This window comes from Fopius arisanus, unplaced genomic scaffold (genome assembly GCF_000806365.1).
Source record: "Fopius arisanus strain USDA-PBARC FA_bdor unplaced genomic scaffold, ASM80636v1 scaffold00062, whole genome shotgun sequence".
NCBI classification, from domain to species: Eukaryota; Metazoa; Arthropoda; class Insecta; order Hymenoptera; family Braconidae; genus Fopius; species Fopius arisanus.
Genome location: NW_011887801.1, coordinates 205,003 through 218,610, shown reverse-complemented (window position 1 = coordinate 218,610; position 13,608 = coordinate 205,003). Strand labels below are relative to the sequence as shown.

The 13,608-nt window shown below is 41.5% G+C and overlaps 1 protein-coding gene across 3 annotated transcripts in view; it reads left to right on the top strand.

Moving 5' to 3' along the window:
• The window catches only part of LOC105268849 (Glial cell line-derived neurotrophic family receptor-like), a 114,376-nt gene that overhangs the window by 88,592 nt on the left and 12,176 nt on the right, over positions 1–13,608 (top strand). The window contains exons 6-16 of one of the 3 annotated variants that reach the window (XM_011308707.1): positions 544–1,308; positions 2,099–2,272; positions 5,704–5,800; positions 5,897–6,049; positions 6,886–7,023; positions 7,089–7,294; positions 8,025–8,318; positions 9,343–9,407; positions 10,325–10,529; positions 10,768–10,913; positions 11,099–11,227. In XM_011308707.1, coding sequence (XP_011307009.1) covers positions 544–1,308; positions 2,099–2,272; positions 5,704–5,800; positions 5,897–6,049; positions 6,886–7,023; positions 7,089–7,294; positions 8,025–8,318; positions 9,343–9,407; positions 10,325–10,529; positions 10,768–10,913; positions 11,099–11,227 — 2,372 coding nt within the window. The remainder of the gene's footprint in view (positions 1–543; positions 1,309–2,098; positions 2,273–5,703; positions 5,801–5,896; positions 6,050–6,885; positions 7,024–7,088; positions 7,295–8,024; positions 8,319–9,342; positions 9,408–10,324; positions 10,530–10,767; positions 10,914–11,098; positions 11,228–13,608) is intronic. The other 2 variants (XM_011308708.1, XM_011308709.1) reach the window with 2 other exon arrangements.

Here is a 13,608-nt window from a genome sequence, read left to right as displayed (position 1 = left end):
GGGAAAGAAGATGTGTACGTGTCGCGTCAAAAAAAAAAATATATATTCATTTCCATAGCGACACGTGTAGACCAGGCATGAATCGCGTTACATTTATTCATATTTCTCGTCATTTTTATTTGTACACATCTTGGCTCATTCCTTTTACTTCAGCTTGCCCATGAAAAATTCTTTCCGTACAAATTTCAAAGTAATTTCTGGGAGTATTCACGTAGAGTAAACGAGGTCGGGACTCGCGGGAACACCCACCGAGTCGTTCACTATGAAAATTCAATTTAAAAGCCCTCGTCTTTGGCGCCCTCGAGAACGATTTTCTTTTTGTTGAGAGCCCACGGGTCTGCATTTATATATATAAAAAAAAAGGAGCCACTCTATTATTCCCAGGTGTAACGAACCTCTCCACTCCCCGAGTCAATCGCTGATCATTCCATAATCATCAATCCATCATCACACGATATCATGAATAATGGCGCACACAAAGTATGAAAGACCGCACATTTTCCACTCACTCCGTACGCCCGCGTCTCTGCTTCTGTGTTTCAGACTTTCTGCCTTCCTCCGCGTCCGTAGACCTATCGGGAACGGACTCGGCCCTATATCCATTCGACCCCCAGCAGGAGAACTTCCAAGAGATCTGGTTGCCCCCGACCAGTATGTACCCCTATTTTTTATTCCCCGCGACATCGCGCACCTATAGCTACGATACAGATGATAGTGATGGTCGTAATCACTATGGTGTACCAGAATTGCCAGGTAGCACTGGTACTAGATACGGTAAAATGCCGAATCCACTGCCCCCACCTGATTCAGATCAATCAAAGCCACCAATAGACACCAGCAATCATCAAATGAGAGGATTGGATGGATCCAGTGGAAAAACTAGACAATTAGGGATAGATAAAATGGGCATTAACTCGTCTCCGTCCGCTTCTTCTTCTTTATCTTCTTCTTCCTCCCTCTCCAACAAGCCCAAGCATGATAAGCAGCCAGATCACAAACGCGAGCATGATAATTATAATCAGCACATCAACAATATGCACCATCATCGCGAAAGACATCACCATGATTATCATCCCGATTCACCTGCACAACCTGCACCATCCACTATAGTGAAAAATTATGATCCTGCACAACCAGCACCACCGCTCCAACCTGGCACCAACGTTTATGCACCGAGACCTACCTACAAGCACGGTGCTATCGTTATCAATCGTTATGATGATACTGATGAATTTGGCCATCGCATTGGTATGCCAGTCGATCGTCTCTTCGATCTTCGTGAGGCCTTTGATGGCTTTGTTGATCAAGGTTCGTAACGAATATTCCTGTCCGGTATTTTCACCATAACACTGACACTTGGTCGTTTTTTTCTTTCCCTATTTCTTTTGTTCTCTCTTTTTGACATTCAACATGACAGCCACCATGATCGAGCTGTCCCCGGTACCTCGATAATCGAGATTGATTAGAGTGCTTCGTCATCTCGATGTTTCACGTTCCTTGGTTTATTTGTACTGTTGCTTTATCTCCCGGGGGATGACGCTTGAACAACTGATAACAGCGAGGTATCTTAGCTCCAGCAATACTCTTATCTGTCTTGATTGTCCAGGTGTCTCTTGCAATACTCGTAAAGAAAATAGTATCCACTTCATCCGACCTCTTTTCAAACGTCGATTCGCTCGTGCACGAAAGATTGAGTGTTTTCATGGTGGAAAAAGGCAAAGCCCGGGTTTAGAACAATGTGTTGAGACACTTGTACACCCTCTCTGGCCCCTCTGATTCTCGTGGAAGTGAGTGGAGACCAAATGGACACCGATGACTCTCACCCCAGTGGGAATTCACCCATTGTTCCGTTCCATAATCGTCGGGTGAAATGACAATGGGAAGATTATACCCTTCAACCTCCACCTTCATCTGTCCTTCGTATTTTCTTTGAAAATATTCCACCGAGTTGTCTCTTACCAGAGAGCTCTCACTTGATGATTCCAACTGGAGGTTGAGGATGTGGTGAGAGTCGTTGGTTCTTCGTTGAATCAATTTGGTGTATTTCAATCGCATATCCACTAGTGACTATCGCGATACACTGAACCCGCGTTTACAGTGAAAATCATCTCTCATCCTGACAACTCGACGAGTTTCGAGATCATCGAGTCACAGTTGGAGAATCCATTGATCGACGCCAATCATCAGGATCTCCATGCTTTGAAGCAACTTGCACTGCCTGGCTTCCGGCATCGTCCACATCATCGTAGAAATCATACTGACGAGCATGATGGTAAGTCGATGTTAATCATCATCATTTTAACAAGAGGTACTGGAGTTATTTGAATTTACACTCGAGAGGGTAAATACTTGATCCAGTGCTAATCCAAATGACTCCATTACGCCGTTACTCCATCTTAAAATTCTCAACAACTTAGTTGCATGTCAACGATGCACAACCGATTGACTTCACCTCTATATCTCTCATCTGGTCGATCACTGCTGATATACCCGATTTTCTATCACGACTAGACTCGATTAAGGATGATACCCAAGCTGTCGTCCGTACTCGCCGTCGGTAGAGTGCGATAGGATCGATTTATTTTTCGCTCGAAATGCACTTTCAGAACGCCTGGTAATGATCCCCAGGTATACGATGGATCGTTACCGCTTTCAAGGTACCAAGTCTACAATATCACCCGACTCACCGAAGTGAGGTGAAATCGATTCTCATCGTTAGTTATGGTCTACCTTTTCACAAGTACATATAAACCCGTTTTCACCCACCAGTTCTTTTCACTCACGTGAGTGATCTTGATTTTGTTGCTCCTTTTTTTTTTTGCCACTGGAAATCTGCAAATCCTCGGTTCAACTTAATGTTTCCCCGATTACTCGACCATATGACCCCGAGATTTTACGACTCATTTTATTACCTGAAGAAAATAGCTATATAAGGCTCTCCATTATCGTCGACACGCGGTTTTCTCCCGGAAAAAAAAATATTGAAACTTGAGCGGAGTTCGTCCAACTGCCAACACCCAATAAAAACAATTCATGATTCAAGTCAAAGCCCGAACTTCAAATTGTTTCTATTAGTCCTCAACTTTCCTCAAGTACTTTCGAAAAAGTATTTATCAAAATTATTGCAGGCTCTAGGGATAATCGAAGGGATAAATCTCGCCAATAATTTATTGTTATTTAATTATCATAGTTTCTTACTTCATTCCTCTAATCGCATCCTCACTCATTACAGCGATTAATTTCCTTTTAAACAATGTAATTGTTCATATCTCTTTTCTTGGTCAATATAACTGGTTACAAATATATATATAATATATATATAATAACGCAATTAACGAAAATCCGGGGCACAATAGTTTCCCACTCGACTGAAAGCTCCCGTCTACCCAAAACAACTTGGTATCACTGTAAAATGAATGTGAAAGGTGGAAAAAGTCGATAACCCGAGTCTGAGAGGCCGTCCGCGATATTCATCTCGTCTCCCTGTACTCCACAAATATGATTTATCACACCAGCAGAAGGATAGTTTAATTTAATTTCAAGCGGCTCCCAACGTGGACTCTCATTTCCACGTTTCCCACTGGTCGTATATCTAGAATCCGGTTGCGATTTCCCAACTACCCTTACCACGATGACGCACCACCCCAAAACCCGCTAAAACTTGAGAAACTTCATTCGAAAATTTAAAGCAAAGCCGAGCGATATCATCCCACGATCGTACCAGGTTCAATTTATCAGGTGAAATCATCCCACCGGGATAATTATCTGATACTGCAACTTTTCCCACCCCAAACATCCCCCGAAAATTGCCATGAGTGAGCAAATCACGTACACCCTTTTCATCTTCTCCCCGAATTTGTTCATCTTTACAAATAAGTCGATTAGAAGAGAGCCATCGACGTAACCAGCTTGCTAGACACGTTTTCCAATTAGTTGAATCGAATACAATCCATTATTCTTCTCATTTGCAATGACCCCACGCAAGATTCACGTGGCAAAACTGCAATTTCATCCCTTCCCTCAGCGAAAACATCACCGGAATAACCAGTCTCCGCAACAGTCTCTATTTTTCCCTCCAGCTAACCAACAAAGCGTTTTGTCACGAACCCAGAGAGAGAGATATCCTTATTACACTTCTTCTTTGTTGAATTCCCTGACGTCCTTACCCCCATCTCCGTCTCACTCACTCTCGTCAACCCGACCCTATCTGCCTTATCATTTTGCTCTGGTGCTGGGTTATTAAGCTCCCGCGTGTAACACCACTTGTTTTCCAAGAGGTTAATTGTTCTTTAATGAATACCGTGGATATTATGTGAAGCACAATGGTAACCAAGAATGCGATATGAAGGGAGAGGGGATAAGTCAGCTGACGTAATCGTTGACGATAGCGTCCTGGCGAAGAATTATGACGATGAATATTGTTTCAGGCAACAATGAAAGCCAAGATTATCATCACTGTCCGATGGCGAGAGTTCGAGTCAATGAAATTGTCTCATTAATAAAAATTCTTGATTACCATGTGTAATTGCACGTGTGGTGCACTCGTTATTTCGATTTTGTTAAGTTAATGCGATTATCTGTGAACTTGAAAATATTTCCTCCAAGTTTCCCGTTGTCTTCCATTACTTTCATGAAATACCTCACTTATAAACTGAGTGACTCCAAGGATTCGGTTAAACTTGCCAGTGAGTGAAGTGGAGACTAACTCCAGGCGTCTCTGCGCTTGGCATGCTTTTGCCATGATCAACTCCGTCTTAATACAACTGATATACACATTTTACATTTTGACTCGGGGATATCCTCGAAGACAAACTTGAAATGTAATTCTTAGTGAAACGTTTAACAATGAATCTCCTCAGGCTGTTCCCGGTATATTGAATTCTGTCTGAATGCTTTCTGCGATTGTACAATTGGTAGTAGCTTTTTCCATTTTCAAGATCTACCTGATGGCATTGACCCTCGGTACTTGATGGCGCTATGATTAGGGTCATTATCCTCCCTCAATTTGCTACTGAGGGCTGGGGGAATCAGGCTCATTTGTCTTAATAAACCGCGTCGAATCCAACCGCACTTCTAGAAAACTTACGACCAGTCATTCCCGACGGGCTTTTGGGGCTCGGTACTCATTTTTCTCTCCAGCTCGATAGACCAGACGGTTTTGATATCTGAGTGGTGGCTTGAGTCACTTCAATATTCACCGGGTTCCGATCGATCGGGTTAATATACTCCAGGAAGAATCATCCATTAGGTGGAACAGGGAATCGACACTTCGTATGCACTCCGGAGAGGGACAGGGGGATGATGAGAGAGTAGATTTCCGCAGGATCAATGGGTCCATGAGAATTCCAAACGCTGTGGAAAGATCTGGCGATGGATTCTGAGTCGTTGGGTGAATTCACAAGTGAAGTGGTAGAGACTAGCAAGCTTGATAGGAATCTCATAACTACTTGTAACCCTTCACCCCTTCACTCACCAGCTCAAGTAGAGAAACTTACTCTTGATATTGATTTACGGATACCCCCGTAAATTCTCCTAAATTATCAATGTTGAAAATACATCAGAATTCGAGCGAAAAAAAAAATGTTCTTGGACAAATTCCCTGGAGCCTCGGCATTTCGAAATAATGCAAACAAGTTCTGGTATTTGGCTTGAAAATTCAAACCAGCGTATAGGGTCGCCATGAATTATTAAACTTTTCACCAGATCCAAGTGGTGCGGGTATTGACACCGAGAGGATCATCCACCAGCCCATGAAACTCGTTCTGACGACCACGTGTCACAATGCCTTCGAGCTTTGCAGGTAAAAAAATCTCAACAATAGCTTTTCACCACCTCTGAAATTGAAATTCCATTGGTATCGACAAATTGAATTGTTTTATATTTTTTTTATTTCTAGAAATGACACAAATTGCAGTGTTTTATTTCAACCGGTGCTGAATCACTGCGACTTGGCCAGCTGTGCACGTAACGAGTGCATGAACGCCCTTCAGCACTTCTACAAGAAGGCCAACGACAGACACTCCATGGAGATTGCTTTTTGCCTGTGCAAGTGAGTAATAGTTCTCATTCATTGAAGAGTTGAGGAGGCACTTTGTGGAGGCAGCACGAGTGTGGGATACTTTGATAAAAGTTGGGTAAAAAGAAGGTGGAGGCCACGAGAAGGAATGGTTTATTGTTGGACAATTTCGAGTGGGTTACACTACTCCGATGTTGAGACAAACGAATTGCCGAGTGTATCGTTGGTTTATACGTAACCAATTAACTAGACAACTCTCCATCTTGATACTTTACGGTGAATTACAAGATTATTTGGGGTGATGACACTAAATAACCAGCCTTAGCTGACCAATTTGTTCGAGCCACGAGAAAGAATTGATGATTCAAGTTGTCAAGGATGTTTCCCATTCAATTCAATCATCTCTGATTTTCTCGCTAAGGTTCGAACTTCACTGGTTGAATTCAATAGTGTTTCTTACTGTTATTCATACTCAAGTGTTGAGTTGATGTTATTCTGATGAGCCTCGGGTGTTCAATGGAGTTGCCCTCACAATGAACGAGATACCACGTTGATAATAGCTACACTCTCCATTGTTCCCATTTTTCCTCGGTTATTGTTATGGATCCTCAACGGATTTAGCGTTTTGTTCAGGAGTTCCTGTGACGTGCTGCACCGTACAAGTCACACTTGCGTTAGCCATACAAGAGATTCCCGCGAGGCTCTCACTTGAGGTTTATTCACCTAAATATTTTACAACTTCATTATATTTCGATTCATCGTGAACAATGTTCGCCAAGGGATTTGAGGCCCAGGCAATTTTGTCGGCGTCAGTAATTTTCTGGGCATTCCATCCAACGTGCGCCTTCACGTCATTTTAATGTTAACAGAAAAACGCAGGACAAGCAGGACGAGTGCATGATCGCCCAGGAGAAGACCCATCCAGTCTGTGCTCAGGGCCATGATCTTGCTGAGCTACCAACCTGTCACAGTCTGGCTGAAGCCTGCAAGGAGGACAGAGCATGCAGGTAAGTTTTGCGAGTGAATGATGAGTTTATTCAATAGTCAATGTGCTGTTCCTTCAATGATCCAGAAATAAATTGGAGCACTACGAGCAGAGCTGTGCGGTAGACAGCTTAACGAAAAAGTGTGCAGGACCACCGGCTGATTGCAGACGTGCAATGCTTGGAATTCTCGGTACTGAGTTGAGATCTAACTGCGCCTGCAAGGGCACTGACATGACGCAAATGTACGACTGCCTCGGCTGGCAGCGTCTCCTCTGGGTTAATCCCTGCGTGGGTGAGTTAATAATGTCCATACAACAGACTCCTCAGGATCGTAATAGTACCACGTGCCACCCAGCCCCATCATATTGTCCCGTGGGATGTGTCTAAGTTTCATCTCCAACCGTCTTTAGTCCCATCTCACTGTGTCCCCTGTGGTATTAACGTGTTACGACAATCCTTGGTCGTAGGGCGATTCCAACGTGAACCCTAAAATCGATCATTAAATTCATCTGTTGACTGACAATAGAATCTTCTTATAGCCTCCATCTGTGCATTATTCAATACTTGAATCTGGGTCAATGATTTTTTAACGAGGGTGAAAAATTTATCTTGTTAAATTTTATGAAATTCCAGAAGAAGAGATGATGATTTTATTTTTATCCTATTGATTTTCAAGTGTGAGACACAGATTCCGATATTCTGATGAACCATTATTGCAATGACCTCGCAGAATGTGTAGTGAGTGGTGGGAAGTTATTGATCCCAACAATTCTCAAAACCAACGCCTTGGAAGTCCCTTGGAGTTGAATTCACCAGGTTAGATAAGCCATTTAGATACCGAGAAATTGCTCCAGCCTGCATCCTCAGCGTGGTATCCACTGTTAAACTCATCAGGGTTTTATTCTTCAGCCTCTTTAAAACTTTCCGTGGTATCCCCACCAGTGGCATCTTGATTCACTTATCCAGCCAATTTCCATGGTGAAAGATTAATGGTGGAAATTTATCTCATTATCCAATTGCAGTTGACTCGCAGAAGGACTTTCACGCTCGTAAAAAGCATCACCATCATCCTCACCCGAGGACAACAGCAGCCACTGAAGTGGCAAGCACAACAGCAACGTTTCTGGCAACTGAGCCAACGATTACGGAGACCATTGCTGAGGACAATTTTATTCCAGATGTGACAAGGAGATCTTCCACCCATGCTGTACCAACGTCAGAGGCATCGAGCAGTACAACAGTAACACCTAGTACAACAAGTACTACTATTCGTGTTACGACGCCCAGTACAACGACGACTAGTACAACACCACCACGTGAGACATTTACACGAATTTCATTGGACACTTTGTGCGAGGACATTTTCAATCGTTTTATTTGTCGGCGTTGACAATTCTATGGATTTCTATATTCTCTCTTTCTATCAGGATGTGAACATATGACGTGAACATATGATTAATTGGGTGGGGAGGAATTTCTCTACGAATTATCAAGGAGCGTAGAATACATTCTAATTGATGCAATTAATTATTCGATATCACAAAATATTGCAAAATTTATTGTAGAAGAATTGAAATTCGCAAAGAATTGAAATTCGCGTGAGCATTTGGACTGAAATAAATAGCCGGAAGTAATCCAGTCGGTACGTATGTCTCGCGTTAAACTTCACCACTGGACTATCGAGTTACCAAAAATTCCAGTGGTGTACACTTGCACTTGGTTTTACTCCACTCCCCGTTTTCCACTCTCAATGAAAACTGTAAATTTTGTAGAGCACGAGAAAAGCCAATATTTAGCCTGATGTTGAAAATGTTAGATCAAAGACTGTGTCGTGGGCATGTGTACGGTACTAGTAGCAAAAGAGTGAGGAGTATGAGAGGTGTGGCACTCGGGATGAACTCTGTTGACTCCCAAGGAAAATATTTCGGGAATTTACAAGGTGTGTTTTCTCACCTACCCGTGTCTACATTCGTCGTTCTCGGCTCAAACGTGTGTTTTCGAGTTTATCCTTCACTACCGTTATCTCACCTTATCCTGTAGCTGCCGAAAAAGGTTGAGAGGATACCAAACACTTTGATCGCTCGCTCGTACGACATTTCGACAGACGGGGGGAACGCTTTTTCCACGCCAAAGGCATCGGTTCAATCGTAATCCTCGAAAGATGAAATGTAAAAGGAGGGAAAAATAAATGCTAGTACAGATCAAACAAAAAGTTATAGAATAAATCGGAAAATTGGGGAGTAGTGACGATGGAATGTAAATTTACTTCGTACGTGAAAACTGAAGTGGAGGGAGTGTGAATGTGGTCTTTATTTTTTCACGTTGATTTTTTTTCTTCAGGTTTTTGCGTGGTTCAAAGGGCGAGACAAAACCACCAGTACATTCGCGTTGGCAAAGCCAAAAGGGTAAGTTCACAGCATCTGCTATTTTTAGAGAAAATTAAATATCAGTGCCGATGTATCGAATCCATATGTGTCCATACCGAAAGCCATCCCGTTGAAATTTTTCCTTGATTGCGAATGTGCAGCGTCAGTCCATAAATTTATCCAGAAATCAACTATTCGCAGATATAAATAATAAAAACCCACTTGCAGGTCCAATAGTATAAAAAATTGAGAGACTGGGTAATTATCTTTAATTATCTTTAATGGGTAATTATCTTTAATGAGTCATCAAATTTTCAGTCATCTCTCATATACCATTTTATTTTCAGTCTTCATCAGGGATTCACTCTTTCTCAGACCGAAATATTCTGATGATCGATCAAAAATTAATTCTTTTATTTTATATAGAACAAAGAAAAAAATTTTTTTTCAAGAAATAATCAATATCAATGTAAAAAACTGTAGCCATAGATTTGAAGTTCAAGATCTCTCATTTCCTCCTGTCTCCCCCAATTGCGCAGAGCACCATTCGCACACTCCAAGCCATCCATTCCAGTTACAAACTCTTGAAATTTAGTCTCACCCCGAAACTATGTCTATATATTCCTCCAAATCAAACATGTTATCTCTCAACAACAGCGATAATCGTCAGCAATCCCCACCCACTTTCTCAAGTAATTATAATCCAAGTATATACAATTTCCGAAGACAAATTCATAACAATTACATCCCCTCCTTTTCCTCCCCACAATCATCACACAGCATCATCATCAAGGACCACCACTTCATCATCGTCTCAATCCTCCAGTTTAATTCCAATTATTTTCATTTAGAGATGAATCACTGGTCTCTTTCAACATGACATACTGCGTGATGATGTGTCATCGAATGATGGTGCGAGCCATCAGTGGAATAATTGGCCTTTATTTTTGTTTCAGCTTTATCGCGAGGATGAGCCAGAGTGCTCAGAGTTGTGCCAGTGTGGTGAGGGTGAACTGCTCCTCTGTAATACAATTTGCGTCGAGTCGTCACCCTGCAAGACTGACTTTGCCTTTTACAACCATGCGGCACCAGCTTACCAGGCTTATCGTGGCCGGTGTTTGTGCTACAGCGGTCGTTTCATATGCATGCGGCCTTCTCCGGGTGAGTAGTAAGCTGTTCTCGCTTGGTTTGGCACTGCTCTGGGATACCCCTTTACCTCATTCCACTTCTTACCCACTCTGTGATCTCCACTTGTTTTGCACACATACGAAATGAGGATGGAGTCAGAGGGGCGGAGTGACGCGTGCCAAGAATCTTGACTTTGAGACGTTTGAGCAATCGTGACTCACTCCGAGTTATGTAATGTGTTTATGCTAAAATTTATTGTGTTTCTGTACAGAGTCTTACAGTATACCTCATGGGGTCTTCATGTTTCTCGGGTACAGCGAGGAAGATGAAAATCTACTCAGGAGTCATAATAATCAGACTGTGCTGGACGCGGTCAACTCGCTCGATAGTTTTATGCGCGAGGAAGCGAAAAATCAGGTGATTGATTCTTTGATTTTTATTACTTTTAGGAAATTATGGGAATGGAACGAAAATGGTTCACCTATGCAGCCCATCCATTACGTTTTCATTGAATTTCGCAACCTCTGCATTATAGTCTCATGCAAAAAGCACGCGACTACATAATAATAACTCATTTTCATCCTCTTACATTCCCGTTTCAGACGGTATGCACTCTTTTCTTGTACAATATCACGAGGGAGAATGTAATTGCGGTTGCTAGACTCGGTGGGGATAATCCACTGCCGAACAGCACTCAGGCGCAGAGCTTGCAGCATTTGCTACGTGTCAAAGTGAGTTGCAATTTTTATAATATTAAAAAAGCCGCGAGTGATTCCAAAATATTCTCACCCATCTCGATGCGCAAAACGATATCAGCGGGAATTATAAAAAATACCAATAGTCCAATTGTTTAAGTATTATTGGTGTAATTATTATCTCAGTAACACATTTTTTTATTTTTCCATTGATCAATAATAATTATGGAAATACTATGGCCTATCTTTGAAATTGATCGAATTCACTGGTCCGTTAATGCGTCTGTGGAGTAATTAATTTCCATTTAAAATCATCGACCATTCACATGTAAAATAACGTCCATAAATCACGAATTTTCTCTCCCCGTTTCGAGAAAAAAAGAATATTTTATTATTCATTGTGGATCCCTATCGTCGAGCCAGCAATGATTTTTCCCTTTCTATATTCATCCATATTTCGATATGTATTTGCGAGAAGAAAAAAACCACCGTGGGACAATGGCGATCCGTGTGAAATTGTTTGTTTATGGAAATTCACGAGTAAAACTCCCACGTTTCACAGGTGCATGACGAGAACAACAATATACGAATAATCGCGAGCGATTGTCACAGCTTTAACCCTCCCCTTTGTGGTGTATTTTCCAAAAATTCAATTTTTCCAACCGACGAATTAGAGATCGCGAATTGCAGTTTCCATTTGAACGTTAATAAATATCAGCCATTGTTTCATATCTGCGGAATTAATCCACATGTTGATAACAATGGAAACGAAATGGCAATGCTTTTTTTTTTATCAGTTCACGCGTGTAAAAATTGAAAAATAAATATTCGAGGTAGAAAATTATAGGGATTGTAAATATGTAGGATGCACCCTGTAGTCTGGGGTAGATTCAATATATTTTCCACTGTGACACTCAGTACACTCAAGAAATTGCCAACTGTACGGTAGTCAGAGTCTCCACTTCTTTCGGAAATTACTGCCCTCCCCTCTCGACTTTTCTTACGAAGTGTACGAGTTGAAATCGATTTCTTATTCTTTTCGTTCATTTTATTTTTTACTCTTTCACCCGAGTATTCTGTGTACATTGGAAGTACTCCGGGGGGGTAGTTTCCGGCAACGACAGGTCTTTGATAGCACACACTGCGGATTTATATCCAGAGCGTGACTCGATCGAAATCCCTTTTCCGGGCTGAGACCAGTTACGTGGGATTGTCCTACTAATTCGATTCGCTTAGTCCAGTATACATGGAGAATTTTATTAATGAATTTGGGCCAGACGGGGGATAATAAATTGGGGAGGAAAAACGAGGCAGGAAAGTTCCGAGGACTTCGGAATAAATTAGCGCATCAAAGCAGTTCTCAGGAAAATATTAACTCTCAAAATTACTGAGTGCTAGAAAATCGAGGAGTAATCCGTGCCATTTTGTTGACTTTTTGCATTCAATTACCGATAATCTCGGAGAAAATTGTGGCTTTAGCACGCAAAACAATAGAGCGGATATAAATAATATGTAAATTGTTACGTCATTGGAACAAGAACAGGCCCATTTACCCCCGTTCTGGGGAAAATAATGGAATACCAATTACATCGAATGTACGACCATTTAACGAACTCATTATCCGATTTACAAACCGGGAGCATCCCCCATTGCCCCCGGAATTCAAGCACAAAATTGTAAAATGAGGAGTCATTGAAAACCATAAATCGATGATTAAATTCCCGTAATTTATCCATCTCTCTTTCCATTCTCTCTCCATTTCCGGGTTTAGTGGATAGGTGGTCTACTATTGCGCCAATTGTCGGTAATAAGCACCCTATTTGTTTTCACATATTCCTAGTTGATTATTTGAGGGGAAGGGAGGTATTACCGATACTCGATTGATTCAACTAATGGCTGCGCTCTATAATCCCACCATTTTTCCAATAATTCCGTAATGTCTATTGAAATTAAAATATTCCATTAATTTCTGCGTTGCAAATCGAAATAATTCCCCCACAATTCACTGAAAATCACGTGCAATTATAATGTCAAGTCCGAGAGTAATTTTTTTCTTTGGGAATAAGTCATTTATTTCGCTTTTTGGGGGGGAGGAATTAAAGAAAAAAATTATACGGGGGATCTCTATTTTTTGGACGATGGTCTTTTCCCAGGATGAAAGGGATGAAATATTCTTACGGACGACGTGGCAAAGAGAGTGCGGATGATCAAAAGAAATGGAAGTACTGGAGGGATTACCTTTCCTTTGGACCTCTTTACAATATTAGGAGAACGGCATTTCTCTGAATTAAATTTTCCCTTTATTCGATTATTTATGAACAATAATTGAAATTCAGGAGCTTGTGGAGGGGACTCGATGGTTTTTCTTACAATATTTGAATTTTTCAAATAAAAACTGTCAGAGGTAAACGAAAAAA